A 22,692-nucleotide genomic window follows, 5' to 3' on the forward strand; every position below is an offset into this window, starting at 1 on the left:
CAGCTGCACACTCCTTTAATAGTGTGCAACATGCACAGTGGCTGATCTCAAGCAGAGTTTAAACTGAAGTTCACACTTACCTGCATTGCTACTGGAAAATCAGTTTGGGCCTCAGGAGGGAAAAACACATCCACTGCTCTCTTTGTGAAAGGCTGGTTTCCAGCAGCTGGTTGACCTACTTCTATTATATGCAACTGCAAGATATTTTACACGTTAGTTTCAAAAAGCCAGGGCATACGTTTTAGTGACACAATGCAGTTACATAGCCAATTCCCAGGTGAATTATCCGGGATGTGATGCATCACATTGCATAACAGTTACCCATACACCATTTACTAGTTATAATTTTATGGCAATGCTGTTTTCCAAAGTAGCTTGTATTAGGTGAATCAGTACAATTCTTGAAAGTAAATATCAACTCAGGTAGGATTTAAACTTTAACATTTGCAGAATGTTAAATGGGTTGAAAATGAACTGCCACGAAGTCTCCATGAAGCAGTTGAGGATTTATTAAAACACTGACTCTGCAACTTACCTTCCCTCCAGCCTGACTGCGCACTGCAAAGCAAAAGAGGGTTGATGGTGTAGGATTCTCTTCCAGTTTGAAGTCAGCAAAGGCTGCAGCATGCCCCTCAATCGGCTGAGATACCTTTCTGTCTACAGAGTACAGCTGCATTGCACCAACTACTCGGTTTTGCTAAATGTGGAAGGGAAGTTGAAAGGAGTAATCAGTTCAGCATGTTCAGTTGCCATCAGCCCTGAAGTGCACTACCTACAATCTACACCCGATTAGCAAGGCCACTAGCAAAGTGAATGGTTGAATTTCTAGCACAGAAGAACTACTAGACTATTGTGGACCTGAATAGTATTCTATTACTAAATCTGGGACTTGTGTGTAAAATTATATTCAACCTTACAAGGTGAAGCTGTCAATTTTGTTTTGAAATCTTTCATTTTAGACACCCTTACCCAAGGGCTGTTTTAATAAATGCACACAAAATGAGGGAAGTTGAACTTGGGATCCAATGTCCAGCTATTTACTTTTCTCAAAGTTGGGTCATGTCTTCCTTCAACTGCACCACAGCACATTCTAGCAACTATCAAGGTATGACGGGAGATTGTTTACAAGTCAGTTGTAATTGCAAGAATCTCTAGTAGGCTCTTGCTCCTTGCTGGGCCACCATGATGACAAGTGTCAGTCAAGGCGATTGTTGGTTCATACACCTTTACTCAGAAGGCTGGCCTGAAAAACCATGCTATCGACTGAAAATGTAATCCTGTGCTAGTAGATAAAGCACAACTGCATTTCCTCCAAAACGCATGGACAGTGAGCATTCCACCAAAGGGCTGCATGGATTTCCAGTATTGATGTGTCAGGGCAACTAGCTGGGAGACTGACCCAGCTCAAAGCGTTTCAGGTTGGCACTAAAACATGTTTGGCCTTTTTGGCTTCAACAGAGGGAGAAAGAGATAGAATGGCACAGGAGGATCTATTAAGTGGGCAGATTTGGCCAAAGTTCCCCATGGTCTGCAATACACAATTGCTATACAGCCTTGCCTTCATGCAGAGTTTAACACCAACACTATCAAGTTAATAGCACCAAAGTGTTGGTTTTTAAAGTGGTTTAGAATTGTCAGTCTCTGACCAAGTTAAAAAAATACACGATTGGAATTTCTGGCAACTAGAAAAATCAAATTGTGGAAGAGAGTTTTGGCAAGTGTGATTTGAGCATCTGTGACTACAAATTATTAAAACTGGAATCCAATGTTAAATACCTCTATTTTCTGCCTCTAAGTTCATGCAGACAAAAGCAGCAAAAGCCCTCTGGGACATTCAAGGTCCTGAAACTAGCTAGGAAGAAATAAGGGGAAAGCTGGTCACCTGAGAAGGAACAGGCACTTGTATAGCACTTTCCACAACCTCAAGATGTCCCAAAGTGCTTTATAGGCATAAACTACTTTAAGTGTAGTCAACATGGAAAGTGGCAGCCTACAAAGATCTCAAACAGCAATGAGATAACATGTTTCAATGATGCTGCTCAAGGGATTAAGTATTGGCCAGGGCACCATTTCTCTTCGAAATAGTGCCATGGATCATTAGATCAGCCTGAATAAGCAGACAGGGCCTATATTTTAAATTTCCGATCTGAAGGATGCACTTGCAATGCTTCAACTTAGCCACTGATAACTGTAGTATTAACACTTTAAACTTGGAGTGGAAGAAATCAAAATCGCAATGAGCTAAGGATATATGGCTTTAAAAAAAACTTACTACAGCGATCTACCTGTGCAGAAATTCCAATTAGAAGCAGCCACTTCTGTTGAAGGTCTGTCCTGTAGTTAATGATCTGACAGCCTGCCAAGCTTGCATGTCTGTCAAACATCTTCTGTGGCTGAGAGTCACCTTCCATGCTCCAATGGAATACTGCAGTCTCAGTTACCAGGGCAACAGTGTTCAAAGAGATCCATTTCCAGAATGTCACTTCTTCAACCATATTATGTGCTTTCACTTTGCTCTTCATTTCAATGTTAAATATCTGTAGGGTTTTTCCAGCTAGTATGCAAGAAAAAAAATTAGACCATTTGGACAAGATTTTCCACTCATTACATGTAGACAAAGTAGAATTCCAAATGTTCAACTATATATGGCATTTGTAACTTGAATTCCTTGCGGTCAGTTTTTAAAGTAGCATACAAGTATGAACACTTTTAGATGCAGCAAAATAAAATACATCAGCCCAAGCACCATATTTCTTGGCCATGGGTAACCTGATTGCAATGTGAGATCAAAAAGGCAGCTGTAAGCCTCCAACTGGCTCCAGTGAAAAGAACCTCATTTTGAATTCGTAAGGTGAAAATGCTTTGCTTGATGTTTAGTTAAGTCTATGGGTTGCTGTTGCCTTAAAATGGAGATTGGTTTGGGAATCTGTTAAAGCTATGATAGTAGTAATTTGTAGCCATGTGTATATATTTTAACCTGTGTAAATAAAATGTTTCAATTAGTTTAGTGTAAAGCCTCGAGAACTAGTGGTCTGATTCCTGAATTTAGAGTCACATCTCAAACATAAAATTATAGGTTATGACAGTTGTTTAAAATTTCCCTCTGGGAATTTTAAATAACTCTGCTTTACCAACTGCGTCGGTCATAACAATACAAGATTTGCATAGTTTGCAATGCAAGGAATATCTTACCCACCAGGAGTCTGCATTAATACATACCACCTCAAGCAATACAAAAATGCAAGTGCAGTCCGAAGCCATTTCTACAAAGTAGAAATGATTTTTCTATTCATGATAGATTTCTCTTAACTAGTCAGGGAACACAGCTGAAGACAGACCAACAGCTACACATTTGTTTCCTATCCAGTACTTCATCTCATGACTTCAGCACAGCCATATTTACACAGATGATTGAGGGAAACTAAGATGTTTTCAAACATGAAATTTGTGCAAATATGCCTGATGAACTGTGTTCTAATAGGTGTGCCCGATAACCAAAAGGAATAGTGCCACATCAGCAAAGCTACAGTAACAGACACAAGTACATCAAAAAAGAGGAAATGTCTGATGCAACTACAGAAAGATTTCATAGATTTTAGTATGCTCATGGATTTCCAACTAAGTTTGTAGTCTAGACCATGAAACACCACCCAAATTCAATTCTACATAGCACAGAACTGTATCATGTTCGACTCATACAGCTGCTCATTTTAAATTGCAGAACTCTCCTAGTCTACCAATTGCCAAATTATTTCCGACTGATCATTCTGATGACATGCAGCTCTATAATAAAACTGATGCACTTAGAACCAGGTCATCACAGTGTGTTGCAAAACAATCAGCTGTTATATGTTAACTAAAGCACCTCTGTTTTGAGGTCAAAGAATGACTTGGTGAGGTGGTTGCTTTTTGACCAGCAATTAGAACAACAGCAGACTCATGGGGTAGCTGCAGGCCACCTTGGCTCAGGGACTGGTAGGGGTGGGGGGTGGGGCAGGGGCAGCAAGTGTTAAAAGAGAAAGAACGCCACAGAGAAAGGTGCATATCTCCATTTCAAGCATTTTCCGTAACATGAAAATCCACCTGGTTCACTGCAACTTCAAACAATTTAGCTGTCAGTAGAACGGACACAACGGCAGAATCACCCATCTGATCAAAAACTGCATGCCAATAAATCCTACATGTAACCTTCACAATACAACATCTGAGCAACAGTACAGTGAAATGTTGTTCGTTCAGGCAAACTCCACTTCTGGATACTAAGTGAGCCACTCCAGAAGAGAAATGCAAGCTTATTTGCAAAGGCTCATCTTCACAATTTGACAATGGGAGACTAGAGCAGAAAGCACATAAAGCACAAAACATGCATAGATTAATAGGTCATTTTCAGACAGCAAACCACAACCAGAAATACATTTTAAAACGAATGTCTGATAAGTTTGCAACACCCGTAATTAATGTAACAAGTACTTCATTTACTGGTACAGTTGCCCAAACCACTCATTTTCAACAAATCTTAGGTGGTTTGTCATTTACTATATATTTTGGCTTTGGTGAAGTAGTTTGTCAAAGAAAGCTCCTAATCCCATGACTGTAGAAGTCAACCATTTACACTGCAAGACAACTACTACAGCATCCCATGTATTTGTTCTCGTCACTAGCATGGGGTTTGCTTGATTATATCAGCAATATTGATGATCAGTGCAATCCAGACAGACTCAGCTAACCTAGCAATAAAAGATTAGGTAATTTTAAGCAACTAAACATGCCTAAAGACCACATTCCATGTTTTGTGATCTTTTCTGCTAGTTCAAGATTTAATTAGGCCAGGTCAGGACCACCCACATGGAGATTCTTCTGATTTGGGAAAGCTCTTCAAATGGCTCAGTTTTAGAAACAGAGGCACCAGTGGGCATGTTTTAATGTCTTTCCATACCAAAAAAACACTAGTAAATTAAAATGATAGTGTCATTTCAACTCATTTTCAGTGATTTTAAAATCAGGTTACTCACAGGTGCAGGGCAAGACAGTCTTATTAAAAAGTGTTGCTGATATCTGCTGTTCAATTCTGGCCTTTAGGACCTCCATTGTAATCATTCCGCAACTGGTGGCTAAGCCTTCACCTGCCAAGGCCCCAAGCTCCAGAATTCCCTCCCTAAACCTCCATCTACCTACCTCTTTCCTCCTTCAAGATGCTCTTTAAAACCTACCTCTGGCCAAGCCTTTGGTCATCTGTCCTGATAGCTTTGTGACTTGTTGTCAAATTTTGTTTGATAGCGCTCCTGTGAAGTGCCTTGGGATGCTTTAGTACATTAAAGGTACAATATAAATACAAATTTAACAACTTTGTATTAATAAAATTGCAGAATGCCAATACTAAGGGTCTATTATTCTGGTTCGTAGTGCTTTAAATTTGCAATCATGTAAATGATCGGCAGAAACTGGTCTGTAACCTGATCAGTGCAATTACCAGACTGCATGGAACTTAACACTGCAATAATGCCATGGATCTGGCTATCATTTTGGTGCCACTAATGATTAGTGCATTAAAATGAAAATCATTACTATCAGACTTACTCTTCAGTCAGCAAGCTCAATCTATTAGCCCCAACACTAGGTGGATATCACCACGCATGTACAAACTGGTGCTGTAACATTCCTCATTACTAAGGAATTCGGAATAGCAAGAGTAAAACTGCTTCGTAAATCATCATGCATGGTGAAATTGTCTCAACAGGCATGAAATGGACAGAATAAATGGAAGTATTTCCAGATGCTGACTGACAACTATATTACTGAAAATGCTTCAGACTTATTTACATATAAATGAAGCTGATCTCACTAATTGGCTACTTCTAATTTATGCATTAGGTTGAACTAGATGGTCACAATTTAAAGAGGGACCAAATGCAGAAAAGAAAGCAATTGGATTTAAATTTACTTCAACAGCTTACAATAAAACTATGAAAATAAAAGTTAACATTTGAATACTGGCAGCTTTTAGTGTAACCTTATCACAGGCTAAAAGCTAGCAGAAATCTTTTGACTTTCTAAAGTCAAGACCAGCACGAACACAATGGGCAGAATGGCCTTCTGTGCTGTAATGATTGAGATTCTAAAAGCTGGCAAACTTATTTTATATGGTCGTCTTAATCAGATCCCTGGCGCGAACAGCATTCAGCAAAGAGTTATTTAAATATTTAGTCATTTGGTAGTGCAGAACTTGAGTATTGCTAAGAGATTAATATTTATTTCTATTTTAGTAACTAGCTGAAAAGGAGTGATCAGTTATCAGATACAGATTTTGCAAACTATCCTTCTTTCTGAAATGCCTCTTATTAAACTATTTCACAAGTGCAATCACGTACATTCAACATCTCTGGTCAAAGGGCTTAAAATTAACTCATTGCTTTGAAAATAAAACTGGGCTAGGTATCAGAAATATTTGCATAACCACCTCTATCAGGTGGTCAAATGATAAAAAGGTGCACGCCCTACATAATTTAAGCCTGGTGCTAGAGGTCACCCTGAGCAGACAAAGTGCAATGCAGGTATTAGTCAAACTTTTGGGCGGCCTGCCTGCCCAATGAGCATAGTCACTTCTAGCTGTTTTAGACGAGGTTGAGATTTCGATTCCCCTGCCAACAATCTGGCTAGAAATTGATATGGCTCACAGCAAGATTAAAACATAGTGCAAACATTAAATTGATGTGGTTTGCTTATAATGAAAAGACCCACTTTCTACAGAGACAGAACTACCACAGAACACAGAAAGAACTCACCATCTGAATTGAGACAAGAATGCAGGAAGAAAAATATATAATCAGTAACCAAAAAGTGTGCAAGAAGCAATAATTGTGCTTAACGCCAAGAATACACAAGTTACTAATTTGTGATTAGCAAAGCTGTGCTACTTCAACACAGTTGTTATACTTGGAGACATACCTTTCAGAGCAATCACTTTGCTTGCTGGGTTCATAATGACACTGTCAGCAGATATTGGACGTCGAATTGGATTTGTTGGATCATTCAGATCGATCACCACCACTTGTGCCTGTTCTCCCACCTTCTCCCTGATGCAGATGAACTTGTCCGATTCCATGGTAAGGGTACTGAATCCAATGTTGGCAGGATTCACCCCTTGGTTTTGGAGCTTAGAGGAGAGGGGGAAAGCAACACAAACAGGATTTAGTCCCTGACAAATATCCCATGCCCAAATGGAAAAGTTACAATCTAGTATGCCAAGTTACATGCAACCAGTTATGTAAAAGTTAGAATGAATGCAAAGTTTAAAACTGCAATCTAGAGGTGGTTGGAGTCATTTGGCTCAGGAGAATGAATTACCCAGTAATTGGAATTAAACAGCCAAGTACAATGACAGATGTTTAGCACTGAAAATGCAAATTAGCTGGTAATTCAAATTAAGCTATGGAAACTGGAGTAGACAGTTTGCACCAAACAAATGGCTACTTAGACCAGCTCTCCTGTCTTGGGGAATAAAGCTATTCTTCATTTTAAGTTGCTAAATTTGAAGTGAAAACAACCCCTGTACCATGTATTTAAATTGCTTGATTTAAACTACAGGTTTTTTTTGCTCAAACATCTTACATGAGCATTCTACTGGGGAAATAAAGACTGTTCAAAGCAGCCAGATAGAAACCTGCAATTAAATGGCTTGCGAAAAATTCTCCATAATTCCTCCCCTTACAAGAAGCTAGCAGAGTTCTGAAACACATTTGTGGTCAGATTAGAATTTTTATCAGTTGTACTTGCTTAAAAAAAAAGTTAGGATTCTGGTTTTCTTTCACCAACACCACAGAATCAAATTCAAACGAGTTGTGCAAGTTGTACATGCTGGAACCATTATGGTGGCCATCCTGGACTATTTTAATACAATAATTTTACTAAGGATAACCAAAATCAGTTCTGCTAATACATTAAAAATGATTTTGTCAACAGAACCTTATTCTTAAAGCCCAATGTAGAATCAGCTAAATTATGTCCAGGCTTAAACCCTATGCAAAAATAATTAGCAAATCTCAACCAGGGTATCCTGAATTAATTTGGATTTGCCTTCAAAGTTCAAGGTTGGGGAGTTTCATCACTCACTTTCACCAACGCTTATGAAAAGTTGTGTATTTTCATGTGAAAATACACAAGTAATGCCTACAGAATAAATATCACAGAGCAGGTCAGAGCTTCAAGAACATTTTAGTGTGCAAGAGGAATGATTTCCCCTTGGACATGTTTGGGTCAAGCAACAGTAATACTTACCTTGAGGAATTTGCACAACAGAAAAAGCTTTTAACATTAAAACAAGACTCTTCTCAAAAGCAGACGAGAGAAAACTCTAGCAACTTTCCAGTAATTCCAATTAATCTGCTTCATAAAAGTTTCCATCTTATCAACATCTTTCCCAGCTGAGGAAGCTGTTCCAATTGTGCAAGTGAAATACTGTAAGCAGTGCCAAAGACATTGCTAATTACAATAAATTTGGAAAAATGACAAGATATGAATTAGTACCACTGGTGCTGCAGATAGTGCCGTATAATTGCAGAAGCAGCAAGCTCAAGTAATAGGACAACTGTGGTAGCCCAATTGGTCAAGTATGGTGCATTCACTAGGGAAGTGACTCTCAACAGTACTGCCTTTCCAAATGTGTTTAAAAACAGTTTCTTAATCTCCAAATTAGCTGCATGTAAAGGCCTCAGTACTGCCTCTGGTTAAAATGTTTCTTGGCTTAGCATTATTAAAATTAGGGTTGTCCTGTACTGATGGAGTATCACATTTGACAGATGGCATTTCTGAATGTTAAAACTAAAGCCTGTCTGGTTGAACTGATGAAATTCCCATGGTATTATTCAAAGTTACCCTGGTCAGAATTTCTCCTGCAATCACCCCAGATTTACTGATCCGTCACTTAGCGAGATCTTGCTGTGCAAAGCGGTCCATTTTTCTACATGGATTACTTAGGAGTACAGTGGCCAACTACATGTCTAGCACCACTCAAATGGTGTTAACATACTATACAAAAATGCAACTAACTGTACCAGGTCAAGAGAATAAGGATTATAAAAGTAGTTAACAGGAATGCTCAAAGTTTGACCCCATTTCAAGGATTTCAATCTCTACAAAGCTATATCCAGAAGGTGATTGAATACTGTAGCCTTGTTTGGCACTGGGCATAAACCTCATGCCTCTCCTGTACAATGTAACCCAGTAAACTGAATGCGTTACCAACATGCTAAAGTCCCTACACTAATGCGACTATACCATAAAACACTGAATTGTTAGGTGCTTCAGCTAGACTCCATGTTTATGGTGCAGATCCTAGAACAGTTGACAATATACTTGTGCTACATCACAGTCTACAGAAAGACAGCAAAGCTCCACATTTCTTGTTGGAGATTCCAGAAAATTGAAGTTTATTTTGTGGATTACAAGCAGAGAAAAGTCAAATGGGTTGGTATTCTGCAAAAGAACAAGCTTACATTTATATAAAATGTTTCATGATCTCAGGACATGCCAAAGCACATTACAGGCAATGAAGTACTTTGATTTATAGTAATTATTGTAATTAGCGAATGCAGCAACCAATTTGCACACAGCAAGTGCCACAAACAGCATTGTGGTAAATGTTGTGACAGTGACCAGATTAGGTTTCTGGCGATAGATCACCCCACCACTCAAAATAATGCCATAGATCCTTTAAGTCCACCCTGAGTGCACAGAAGGGGCCTCAGTTTAACCTCTCATTTGAAAGACAGTACCTCTGATAGTGTAGCACTTCCTCAGTCCTGCCCTAGAGGTCAAATGGACATCTTTCAAAAAGACGATTCTTGATTGGAGGCAAGATTAAAGTATTAATAGATTTAGTGCATACCCAATTGCTGCTAAATAGTATTTAGAAAGATTATAGAAGCTGCACAAATTTAAGGAAGCAATGCTCAAATTTCACAGGGCTCTGGTCAACTCACTTCAGTCCAGATCAGCCAGCACACAGGCATTCAAGCCTCAAGACACTGCCATGAAAGGTCACAATGATCTAGGGTCCAAGATCAGCTAGTCTACAAAGACCAAGTCAAATCCAGTTTTTAAACAGATTCTGGCATAATTGGGCTCCTAGTGCAATTCTATCCGTTTAGAACTACAGCCATTGACTTATAGGCATTTAAAGCAGAATTTAGCTTCGTGGATTACACTAAGAAGCCTTCCATTTGCTTGTGAAATCTGCAAAATACAGCTACCTCACTTGATGAAAAGGGCTAGGAAACAGTACACGATGTCAAATTAGACATCAGGAGTCCAAACATAGAGGCTATAAGATAGCGATGAATAAATCCAATTGGGAATTCAGGGTTTAAAAAAAGTTTATCCTGAATGATAAGATTGTGAAACTTGCTACCACAGAGTAGAGACAAATGCCATAGAAGCAATTAAGAAGTCAGGTAAGTACATGAGGGGGAAGGTATAGAAGGGATATGCTAATAGTGTTAGAAGTAGTAGGGTGGGAGGAGGGCCATGTGCAGCATAAGGGCCACCATAGACCAGTTGGGCCAAATGGTCTATTTGTGTTGGTTACTCAATAACAGATTAGGCAAAATTAGCATCTGAACTTGCAATAATTTAAAATTCCTCAAAGTGATCAATATCCACTTCAAGAAAGAATGATAAAGTTGTAAACCAATATAGAAATGGAGCTTCAAAAATCTGAAGACCAACAACTAAAAACAAATATCCACAACTTCAATAACACAATAAAGAGAAAACACTGGGAATACTCAGCAGGTTAAGCAGTATCCAGTTCTGACAGGCCACTGACCTGAAATGTTAACTTGTTCTCTGCAGATATTCAGTATTTCCAGCACCTGCAGTACTTGATATGCTAACACAAAATAGAGGCGCTAAATGGTCATAATGTTTCTTAAAAACAGGTAGATGGAGCAGAGTTATGTATTGAAATTTAGTGAAACTGCTAAATTGAACTTTAAAACAGAAATCACAACCATAAAACACATGGTTGATGCCAATTAGCAGGTTTCACAAGTCTCATTTTTCACATCTGTTTGAAGACACCACAAGAGGCAAGCTAAGCTTCTCTCAGCTAATGTTACTTAACCATTTAGAGGCAAACCAAACTTACAATACTTTAACATAAGTGGTGTATAAAGCTCAGGTACTTTACATGGCAGGGAAAATTGCTAGAGGACTTTGGTTCAAATCAAGCCCACTGGAAATGCATAGGGACAATGCTTCAGCCTCTTCCCTGCCACCAGCCTCCCCCCACCCCAAGTAGCTTCAACTGTAGTGGAAAGCTCCACAAATTCACAAATTACACAAATTCTGCAGTGAAGACCTGCCATCAACTTGTGCAGTGGATCACTCAGTGACATCTTTTTAAAATTTCAATGTTTTCAGAAATTGCCAGACAGCAAGAATTGCTTAGACCTAGATCATTCCCTGCATGCGTTGAATTCCAATCAAATGTCATTGACATGCAAAGAAAGGCCTGTAAGCTTTAAAGGACTAATATTCTTCAAGACCAGCCTTCCCAAGAGTTATCATAGCCAGCCAGCACTGCATAAAAGAGATGCTTTCATGCAAATTCCAGTCATCCTGTACAACTACCCAGTCTTTATAAAGTCACAGAATGAGAGGACAAATTCCACAGTTGTTATTCAGCAAGTTCTAAAATAGAACATTCAAGCCTGGTGTTATTATGGGCAAAAGTTAGAGAACTGAATGAACCAGATCCTGATTCTCACATGAAAATCTGTTATTCATGTACAGTCCCTAATTTATGCATTGTCAGGAGCAAAAATGTTAATTTAGCAAACTGAATTATGTCAGTGTGATTCAGCCCCATCTCAAACCTGGAAGCAATTATACTATGGTTTACATAGGCACAGCATGGCAAAGAAAGGCTTGCCGAGTTTATAGGAGCCAAATGAAAAGTTTTACACAGCATTGCAGCAGACATTTGATTACTGGTTTTAATTAATTGTGGAACTAATGCACACTTGACAAATGGGAAACTGTCAGACTTCACAAGTTCAAGACACTCAGTTTAAGTGTACTACTGGCCTAAATAATTCCAGCTTCTCCTGCCATCTACTTCATCTCAGGCTTTCAGCTAATCTCTTCGTTCTTCATGTATTTGCCCAGTTTCCTTCTGAGAGCATTTAAGCTATTGCCTCAGCCACTTCCTACTTCAACCATTCTAACCGCTAAGTAAAGAATTTCTCTTCAATTTCCTACTGGATTTATTGTTTCACATTTTCCTGCAAGTGGAAACATTCCTCTCTCCTTATCCACTCTGCCCAATCCAGAATATTTAAGATCTTTCACCCCAGGCTTAGATAGAACAGGTCATCAGCCTACACCCACTGGAGAAGAGCTGAATGGGGTACGAAAGTCAACTCAGGATAGTGTTCGATTCAGAGATTACAGACTACGTGATTTGGCTTGAGACCATGGTTGAAAAGTGCGATGGAACCAAAGGCAGGGTGGTGGTGGTGGTGATGGTAATGGACTAGTAATCCAGAGGCCCAGGCTAATGTCCTGGGGACACTGGTTCAAATCCCATCATGGCAGCTCAGTAAATCTGGAATTAGTCTTGGTAATGGTGACCATGAAACCATTGTTGATTGTAGTAAAAATCCACCTGGTTCACGAATGTCCCTTTAGGGAAGGAAATCTGCCAACCTTACCTGGTTTCCCCTGCTGTGGGTCTGGAGTCACATGTAATATGGTTGATTCTTAACTGCCCTCTGAAATGGCCTAACAAGCCACTCAGTTCAAGGGCAATTAAGGATGGGCAACAAATGCTGACCTCAATGACACCCACATTCCAATAAATAAATTCTAAAATTGGCATCTGCTGATTATTGACCCTCCTGCCAGTGGAAACCAGTTTTTCTCCTACTGATTCTAATAAAATCCTGCATAATTTTTAGCACCTCAAATCCCCCTTTAGCCTTTTTTGGCTTCATGGAGAAGAATAGTCCCAGCTTCTGTTTCTCCACTTAATTTAAGTCCTCAACCCTTGTACCATTCTAGCTAAATCTCCAAAACCTGACATCCTTTCTGAGTGTGGTGCTCAGAAATAGACAATATTCTAGCTGAGATTTAACCAATAGTTTAAAGATTTAAGCAAAACCTCTACTTATTTATAATAATTAAAACATCCAGTATACTTTAATTGCATTACCAACATGTCCTGTCACCTTCAAAGGTTTTGTATTTGAACCTTCATGTCTGTTCCTGCAACTTTTAAAAATTGTAGTATTTACTCAAGAGTGTCTCACTTTCCAAAATGCAGAAAATCAGGATTTTAATCCTACCTTGCACCTCTAAACTTGAGCTCATTCAAAACGGTTGTCCATATCCAGCTTGCAGCACGTTCGCACAGGCCCACCCCCATGCCCCCCCCCGCCCCCACCACCCCAAGTGTTCACTGACCTACATTAGCTGCCAATCCTGCAATAATTTTATAATTATCCTAATTTTAAAAATCACTCCATGGCCTCACCCCTCCCCATTTCCAAACTCTGCCACATCTGTTCTAGCCTCCTGCACATCCAATTATAATTCCTCTTCCATTGGTTACCTCATCTGCCCAGTACCTAATCTTTGAATTTTCCTCTCTACATCTTTCCACCTCATTTAAGATTTTCCTTAAAACTTCTGACCAAACTTTTGGTCACTTGTCCCAATATCTGCTTATATGATTCAGTGCCCAATTTTATTTGGTAATGCTCCCGTCAAGTGCCTGGGACATTTACTACATTAAAAGCACTATATAAGTGCATGTTGAGCCACTACTTCCCACTGTCCTTGTAATTAAGAACTTTCTATCTGATAACTACAAGAATGGAGGTGGCTTGAGCATTAATTGAATGCAAAACAAATCTATATAATCCAAAGGTTCAAATCATTCCATGAGACAGTATAAATCATAAAATAATTGGTGGTAGTCTGATACATAGCACAAGATCATTATTACTTGGAAGTGGTCACAAGCCCTCCAGAACACTGCAATCCTCCAATTCTTGCCCCTTGCAAATTAGTTTCTTTCCTGAAAACTAGAGATTTAAAAAAAAACTTCTCTCAAACAGCCATTAGTATTTAGCTACCTAGCCCAGCAGCTTAAATCTTTGCCCCAGTGAAATACAATTACAAACTTCTGGAGTTGCCTTAAATCTTCCCCAAAAATACTATGCATAGCAGTTGTCAAATTTAATGTTTTTTAAAAAACAAATTAACATTATGGTATGACTTCAACTGAGTGCACACAGGGTCATGCGCCTGTTTTGCTTTAAACCAGTTTTTTTTAAAAATGCCTAGATTAAATGTGAGAGCACAACATTACCAAAATGTTTGCATTTTAAATAGAGGGTCAGTCATACAACTCCAATTCAAACATCTTTTGTGATTGGAGTCAAAAAAAATCACTGCTCTCCCAGTTATTTCAACCTGTATCGCCTTGGGCACCTTCTGAAGAGCATTTCTCAGCCTGAGATTTCAATTGTAGTAAAAAATCCTCACTGAAGGGATGAGAGAGATAGCTAGGTCAGAAAGCTTCAGCACATAGCAAGAGGGCAGGGCAAGCAAAACAGTGTGAATGACTACAATATACAGTCTTAAAAGCAAAATACTGCAGATGCTGGAAATCTGAAACAAAAACAAATTGCTGGAAAAACTCAGGTTTGACAGCATTTGCTGAGAGAAAGACAGTTAACATTGAGCCCAAATGACTCTTCAATGTACCTGAATTATTGTAAAATCTACAAAATCACAACAGGTCACTTGTTTTGCTGTTTAGTTTTTTTTGGCAATAAATGGTTGGCTGCCTATACCTCTAACCAGCTTGCACTAGCTTCTGTAGCCTTCATCATTGTTTGCTTTCATGTCCAGTGTCACTTGGCAGATTCAACAATGCAACATTTAGCCTCACTTCTAACCTTCAGCCCACAGCATTGTTTCAAACTGGGAGCAGTATTTACCAAAGAGGATGCTCTCACATTGGTCTAACCCAATCAGGAAATAGAGTTTCCAACCTTCCAAGGACAGCAAAGCTTTAAAGTAGCTAAACAGAAGGATTGAATGCCATACATTGAGATTCTTTCTGGGTCAAAGAGTGGCTTATGTACCAGATTCAACCTGTGGACAAATTTGAACACTGCCAGTTTAGACAAAAGAGCAAGACTGATTTAAGTTTCTTACAAATAAACTGCACCAGCTACATTTCATATAAACACATGTTGACTCAATTTATTACACATGAAACAAGATTCCAAGTTTGATGAATCTACCCAAATAAAATCATAGGCAACATCTCCTCTGGATTTGGCCAAGCACTTTAATTCAATGGGCAAACGGCCACCTATACTAAACCAAATTGGAGAAGTCAGAGTTCCCATTGGCTGGTATAGGTATTGACATGCTCACCTTTGTGGGTCAACTCATCCCAGTAGCCACTTGTAGGATGGTTAATTGGGAAGTCAGATGTGGCCAACTGCATTTCAGAATAAGAGTAATAGTCATTGGACATTTGACCTCAATACTCATTGATATTTGATATATACTTATAATGGGCATGAGGGTCTCTGCTGAAAACTGCTCCTAGACATCGATTCCATCAGCCTCCAACAAGTGTGGCAGAACCAAGCTTCACAACCTTAGTGTTATTAGATAGATGAGCTTCTGACCAAATCTGTGCCATCATTATTAACACCATCCAGCTCACCATCACCTTCTCAAGGGCAACTAGTGATGGGCAATAAATGCTGGTCCAGCCAGTGAAGCCCACATCCCATGAATCAAAATATCAATTTCCACTTATATAACATTGCATGATTCCACCTTATCTCAGCAGACATGCTGCTGAAACCCTTATTCATGCCTTTGTTATCTCTAGACTTGTACCACTGCAATGCACTCCCAGCCAGATTTCCATGTTCTACCTTTTGTAAACTTGGACATTCAAATCTCTGCTGCCTGCATCCCAAATTGAATTACTGTTCCACCATCACCACTGCTGACCTTCAGTGACACCTGGTTAAGCATCACCTTGATTTTGGTATTCTCACCTTAGTTTTCAAATCCCTCTACAGCCTCATTCGTCTATGTCTAATCTCGACCAGCCACGCAAACCTCTTAATTTGAGCCTTTTGGCATTCCCAATTTGCTCCACCACTGATGGCCATGACTTCAGCTACAGTGACCCTATGCTCTGGAACATCCTCCAACCTTCTGTAAGATGCTCCTTTGAACTTACCTCTTTAGGAGGAATGGTAGCATAGTAACGTTACTGGACTAATAACCCAGAGGCCTGAGCTAATGCTCCAGAGGTAGGAGTTCAAATCCCACCATGGCAGCCGGGGAAACTTTTAATTCATAAATCTGAAATAAAATGCTCAATCATTAAGCTTCCAGATCATAAAAATCTATCTGGTTCACTAAACCCGTTCAGGAGTAAATCTGCCATCCTTATCCAGTCCTGCCCACATGACTCCAGATCCACATTTTGATTGACTCAACTGCCCAGTGAAGTGGTCCAGCAGTGCTACTCAATATTGAAAACTGCTACAGAAAGCCCTGTGGGTGTAACTATATCGAATGGACAGCAATTAAAAAGGTGGACCACCACCTCCTCCTCCTCCAAGGGCAGGAAATGTTGGCCTTGCCAGCAATACTTAAATGCCAAGAATCTGGTTTGTTATTTGCCCCAGCTCATATGACTGTCAGTTTTTTCTTTTAATGCCATGAAGCAATTTTGGCCAATTCATTGCATTAGAGATGCTATACAAATACAAGCTGTTGGCAAAAGAACAAGACAAAAGCTGAGTGCTTTACTTCCTTGATTATGCATGTGAAATATATTACCCTGTGAAACACATTACCCTGTATTCTATAGGCCAGGTAGCTGCTACTAACCTTGGTGCATGTGGCTAAAATGATGTCACTATAACTATGCAGCCACTCAGCAATTTCTACTGGGCACTGATTTAAACCACATCAAAAAATTGGCACAGACTAACCTCTTGGGATGGTATCTCAGTTTAATTGTCTAAGCCAGGTTTGTAGCATGAAAACTCCCACCTAGTGACCCAGTGATTTTCAAGGTCACCTGGGAAAAGTACGACCAGATTCCGGCAAGAAACAGGTTACCCTTCCAGGTCCCATCAGTACGATGAACTGGTTAACTAGCATTTGTGTAGGGTATTACAGTATCTGGCTCAGTTTCACACATAGACAATTCTCAGGTTTGTAAATCAGCATGGATAAAATTTGACACCAAGGATACACTTTGGAAGGAGCAATTTCACAAGGAAGTATTCAATGAATGGTATGACACTAGGAAGTTCTGAGGAACAAAGGGACCTTGGCATGTCTCCATAATTCTCTGAAGGCGGAGGGGCATGTTAGTGGGGTGGTGAAAAAGGCATTTGGGACACTTGCCTTTATCAATCGAGGCATAGATCAAAAGTAGGGAGATCATGGAGTTGTATAGAACCTTAGTGAGGCCACAGCTGCAGTACTGTGTGCCGTTCTGGTCGCCACATTATAGGAAGGATGTGATTGCACTGGAGGGGGTGCAGAGGAGATTCACCAGGATGTTGCCTGGGATGAAACATTTAAGTTATGAAGAGAGGTTGGATAGACTTGGGAAGACTGAGGGGCGACCTGATGGAGGTGTACAAGATTATGAGGGGCATGGACGGAGTGGATAGGGAGCGGCTGTTCCCCTTAGTTGAAGGGTCAGTCACGAGGGGACACAAGTTCAAGGTGAGGGGCAGGAGGTTTAGGGGGGATGTGAGGAAAAACTTTTTTACCCAGTGGGTGGTGACAGTCTGGAATGCGCTGCCTGGGAGGGTGGTGGAGGCGGGTTGCCTCACATCCTTTAAAAAGTACCTGGGTGAGCACTTGGCACATCATAATATTCAAGGCTTTGGGCCAAGTGCTGGTAAATGGGATTAGGTAGGTGGGTCAGGTGTTTCTCACATGTCGGTGCAGACTCAATGGGCCAAAGGGCCTCTTTTGCACTATGATTCTGATATTCCTCCTCTCCAAAAGTGAGGCAGTAGATGATCACAAAACAAGCTTCAGGTTGACAATAGGGATCAGAACACCAGCAGGCTAATAGACAGGGCAATGTGTCATGAAACTGAATGATCATGTGTGTATCTTCTTCACAAAGTATCCCACTCAACAGCTGGAGGCAGTGTCAGCAACTACTCCTCTGAATTCTAATCAATGCAGACACCAACCCTGAGCATTAAGAGTTTGAGACAACACTTTCCAGGTGTTGCATATCAGGGGAGGCTATGGTGTAGTGGTATCATCACTGGACTAGTAATCCAGAGACCCAGGGTAATGCTCTGGGGACCTGGGTTTGAATCCTGCCATGGCAGATGGTGGAATTTGAATTCAATAAAAATTTGGAAATAAAAGTCAATTGATGGCTTGGAAATAAAAGTATAATGATGACCATGAAACCATTGTCGACTGTTGCAAAAACCCAACTGGTTCACTAATGCCCTTTAGGGCAAGGAAATCTGCTGTCCTTACCTGGTCACACATGACTCCACATAGCAATGTGGTTGACTCTTAACTGCCCTCTGAACAAGGGCCATTAGGGATAGGTAATAAATGCTGGCCTAGCCAGTGATGCCCACATCCCATGAATGAATAAAAAAGTTGGTGTGATATGGCAATCTTCATGTTCTATATAGTTAATTGCAATGCCATAGTATTAACTGTACTCCCTCCAAGGCTTTAGCAAACAAGACATGTCAGACACATGAACCAGAATTTGGAAGTTCACATTGTCTAGATTTAAGTTTTTGGCAATTACATGATCCATAGTGTTGCTCTGTGCACTTCTGCAGAGTTCAATGTGCTAGTCTTATCTGCATGAGGACCAGTCTGCATCTTTGTTCAGAAGATTAATTTCAGTATTGTACTGTTGATTGGAGCACTAGTTCTGCATTGCAAAGACTTATTTGTTCAGCAGGCTTACGAAGTTATCCTCTCCCCCAAGAGACAGTCTGGCTATTTAAAGTTTTATTTTTGATAACTGTTCTCATTAATGGATTTGCCTGGGAAATTACATCGTTAGTTTCAGAACCCAACTGGTTAGAAAACAATTTTAAAACGAAAGTTACAGTATTTCAAAAAACAGAAGATAGGCACTCTCTCCTCCCTCAGAAGTTCCATAGAGGAAGGCCAGTACAAAGGATTTAGCACATGGCATTGGCCAATACCTGTACATTTATAGGGGCTCAAGTCAGTGCTAAGGCCCACAAGATTTCATACCAGTGTTTAAAAATCATTGACTGCTATTTGTCAATAAAACTGATTTGTTTTAGTCTCAATGGCAATTAGGGATGGGCAACAAATGTTGGCTAGTGGCACCCATCCCACGAAGGGATATACAAAAGTATGGCAACATCCATTGATGGAATACTAGAGTGGTCGAGGGAAAACGCATCTTATGGGCACTTGTTCCACCATTAAATTGTTTTTAAACTCTACTAGTTGAGATTCACAGTTCACCCAGGTATGGGAATTTGACAGGGCACAGCTTCAATACTGTTCTCTAATTGTTCTCCTCCAGTGGAAGAGAGTTTGTATCAACTCAGCTGGAAATATCCAGTCTTGAATTAGCAGCTGCTCAGTGACAACTGAAAACTCAATCATGCTTTGGATAATGGGTGCAAACCCAGTTCCGATCTTAATGCTGCAGCATATTTCTGTATTATTTCATGTGGTCACTTAGCAAGACGATCTTGCTTTTGTGGCCCTTGTTAAAATTACTGGTAACTTTTGAAGTGAACATCTTAAAAATTGAATGCTGAAAAATCCCATTTTCACACCAACTGGTAGCAATTCATCAGTGCCAATACCTCACTGCTGTTGGAAAGTACTGGATGAGCAGAAAGAAATATCCTATGGCTAAATATTGGGAAGACTGAAGCCACTGTTTCTGGTCACCACTCAGCTCCATCACTCTCCCTGACAACAGTCCAAGATCAAACCAGTCTGTTTGCAAACTTGGTGTCATATTGGATTCTGAAATGAGTTTCCAACCTCATTCATACCATCAAAGGCCACTATTTCCACCTGCTGCCAAAACCCCTATTCATGACTGTTACCTCTAGACTTGACTATTCCAATGCACTCCTGGCTGGTGTTCCACATTCTACCCTCCATATACATGTTATCCAAAAGCTGATACCTGTGTCTTAAAATTGCACCAAGTTCTGTTCACCTGTGCTTGCTGACATTGGCTTCCGGTCAGGCAATTGCCATTTTAAGATTCTCATCTTTGCCTTCAAACCCCTCCACAGCCTTTCCCCCTTCACCAACCCCACAACCCTCCAAAACAGGAGCTCAACTAATTCTGACCTCTTGGGTACCTGATTTCAACTGTTCCACTGCTGCCGGCTGTACCTTCAGTTGCCCAGGCCCTAAGCTCTGGAATTCCCTCCCTACAACTTGTTTTCCTCCAAGATGCTCCTTACATCCTGCCTGGCCAAGCTTTTGGTCATCTGGCCTCTTTACGTGGCTCGGTGTAATTTTGTTTTAAAATGCTCCAGTGAAGCACCTTGGGATGATTTATTATGTTAACGGCACTATATAAATATACAAGCTGCTGTTGGGGTAAAGTGAACACCTTTTCAAATGCTCATTCAAATGCAATGATTTTTTCCATTTCTGTTTTACACAACACCAAGTGCTTACTCAAACCTTTTCTAGGATAATCTAACAGCAAAAGCCAGGAGGGGCCACAGTTTATTGCTCATATTTTGGTTTCCTAATGCCCTTACAATGGTTAATCCAAGGTATTTGTTACTGTGGTAGCATGAAGAATGAACTGCAGCTTACAGATTCAAGAGACTGACACTTTACCAAGGCAGTTGAGTTCCCAAAGGTCCATCACATACTGTACAGATTAGATGTTGCTCTGGCAGTCTAAAAACTTTAAAATAGATGCCCATGGTACCAAAACACCCAAGGTTCCTCCACAGTATTAAGTTTGGCCAGTGTAGAGACCTGAACAGAACCCAGATTCAATGATTTGAGTTGTTTTGAGTTAAGACTAAGCCACAAATGGCCTCAGCAACCTCAAGGGGAAAGAAAAAGTGGCTAGGAATCCATTCTTGATAACCATCATTGCCGAACATACACATCAGGGGGGTATAATCAGACCAATCAGATTCACCTTCCACCATAGCCTGTTGGCATCACCAGGGTTAGTGTGGGAACTGCTGCAATACCAAGAATTGACTGTAGAGCTGTATCCAGCTGTTCATTCATTTTTCTTCTAGTCAGTTTAAAGAAAATGTTTTGCAGCCATTATAATTTGAGACCACTGGACAAAAACCCACTTTGAAACAGTTAATCCCATTTATCCATCTTCTCAGCATCTTTCATCCTGCCTCTAGAAGGCAGCCAATTGTCATACCATTCAATGGGATATTCCTAACTTGTGCCAAAAGAACTACAACAAAAACAGAAAATGCTGGAAAAACTCAGCAGGTCTAACAGCATCTGTTGAGAGAAAAACAGAGTTAACGTTTCTTTTTTGTAAATTCATTCACAGGATTTGGGCTTTGTTAGCTGGGCCAGCATTTACTGCCCATCCCTAGTTGCCCTTGAGAAGGTGGTGGTGAGCTGCCTTGAACCGCTGCAGTTCATGTGGTGTAGGTACACCCACAGCGCTGTTAGGGAGGGAGTTCCAGGATTTTGACCTAGCAACAGTGAAGGAACAGTGATATATTTCCAAGTCAGGATGGTGAGTGACTTGGAGGGGAACTTCCAGATTGTGGTGTTCCCATCTATCTGCTGACCTTGTCCTTCCAGGTGGCAGTGGTTTGGAAGGTGCCTAAGGAGCTGTCTAAGGAGCCTTGGTGAATTCCTGCAGTGCATCTTGTAGATGGTACACGCTGCTGCTACTGTGCGTCAGTGATGGAGGGAGTGAGTGAATGTGGTGCCACTCAATGGACTGCTATGCCCTGGACGGTATCAAACTTCTTCAGTGTTGTGGGAGCTGCATTCATCCAGGCAAATGGGGAGTATTTCATCACACTCCTGACTTGTGCCTTGTAGATGGTGGACAGGCTTTGGGGAGTCAGCTGGTGAGTTACTAGTCGCATGATTCCTAGCCTTTGAACTGCTCTTGTAGCCACAGTATTTATATGGCTAGCTCAGTTCAGTTTCTGGTCAATGGTAACCCCCAGGATGTTGATAGTGGGGGTTTCAGTAATGGTAATGCCATTGAACATCAAGGGGCGATGGTTGGATTCTCTCCTGTTGATGTTCATTGCCTGACAACTTGTGCCACTTGTCAGCCCAAGCCCGGATATTGTCCAGGTCTTGCTGCATTTGGACATAGACTGCTTCAGTATGAGTTGTCGTGAATGGTGCTGAACATTGCGCAATCAACGAACATCCCCATTTCGTAAGAAGTCCATCAGACTTCTTCAGAGCTAAAGTGAAGTAAAAATATGATGTTTTTGTTGGGGGGGGGGGGGAATGGAGCAGTTGAAGCTGGATAGAAGGTAGCAAAGGAGAAATTGACAAAGATGACATGAACAAAAAGGACAAAGGGGGTGTCAATGGTAATAATATGGGCTAAAGGAGGTGCTGATCGTGGCATTAAGGTAAGAAAGCAGAATGTATTTT

At 40.5% G+C, this 22,692-nt stretch overlaps 1 protein-coding gene across 2 annotated transcripts in view; it reads right to left on the reverse strand.

Moving 5' to 3' along the window:
- The window catches only part of cltcl1 (clathrin, heavy chain-like 1), a 68,709-nt gene that overhangs the window by 42,771 nt on the left and 3,246 nt on the right, over positions 1-22,692 (reverse strand). For both annotated transcript variants that reach the window (XM_078554476.1, XM_078554475.1), the window contains exons 2-5: positions 6,946-7,153; positions 2,286-2,554; positions 536-697; positions 81-194 (exon numbers count right to left, since the gene is read on the reverse strand). In XM_078554476.1, the coding sequence (XP_078410602.1) occupies positions 81-194; positions 536-697; positions 2,286-2,554; positions 6,946-7,153 (753 nt within the window). The remainder of the gene's footprint in view (positions 1-80; positions 195-535; positions 698-2,285; positions 2,555-6,945; positions 7,154-22,692) is intronic.

The sequence above is a fragment of the Cetorhinus maximus genome, chromosome 12 (assembly GCF_964194155.1).
Source record: "Cetorhinus maximus chromosome 12, sCetMax3.hap1.1, whole genome shotgun sequence".
Lineage (NCBI taxonomy): Eukaryota > Metazoa > Chordata > Chondrichthyes > Lamniformes > Cetorhinidae > Cetorhinus > Cetorhinus maximus.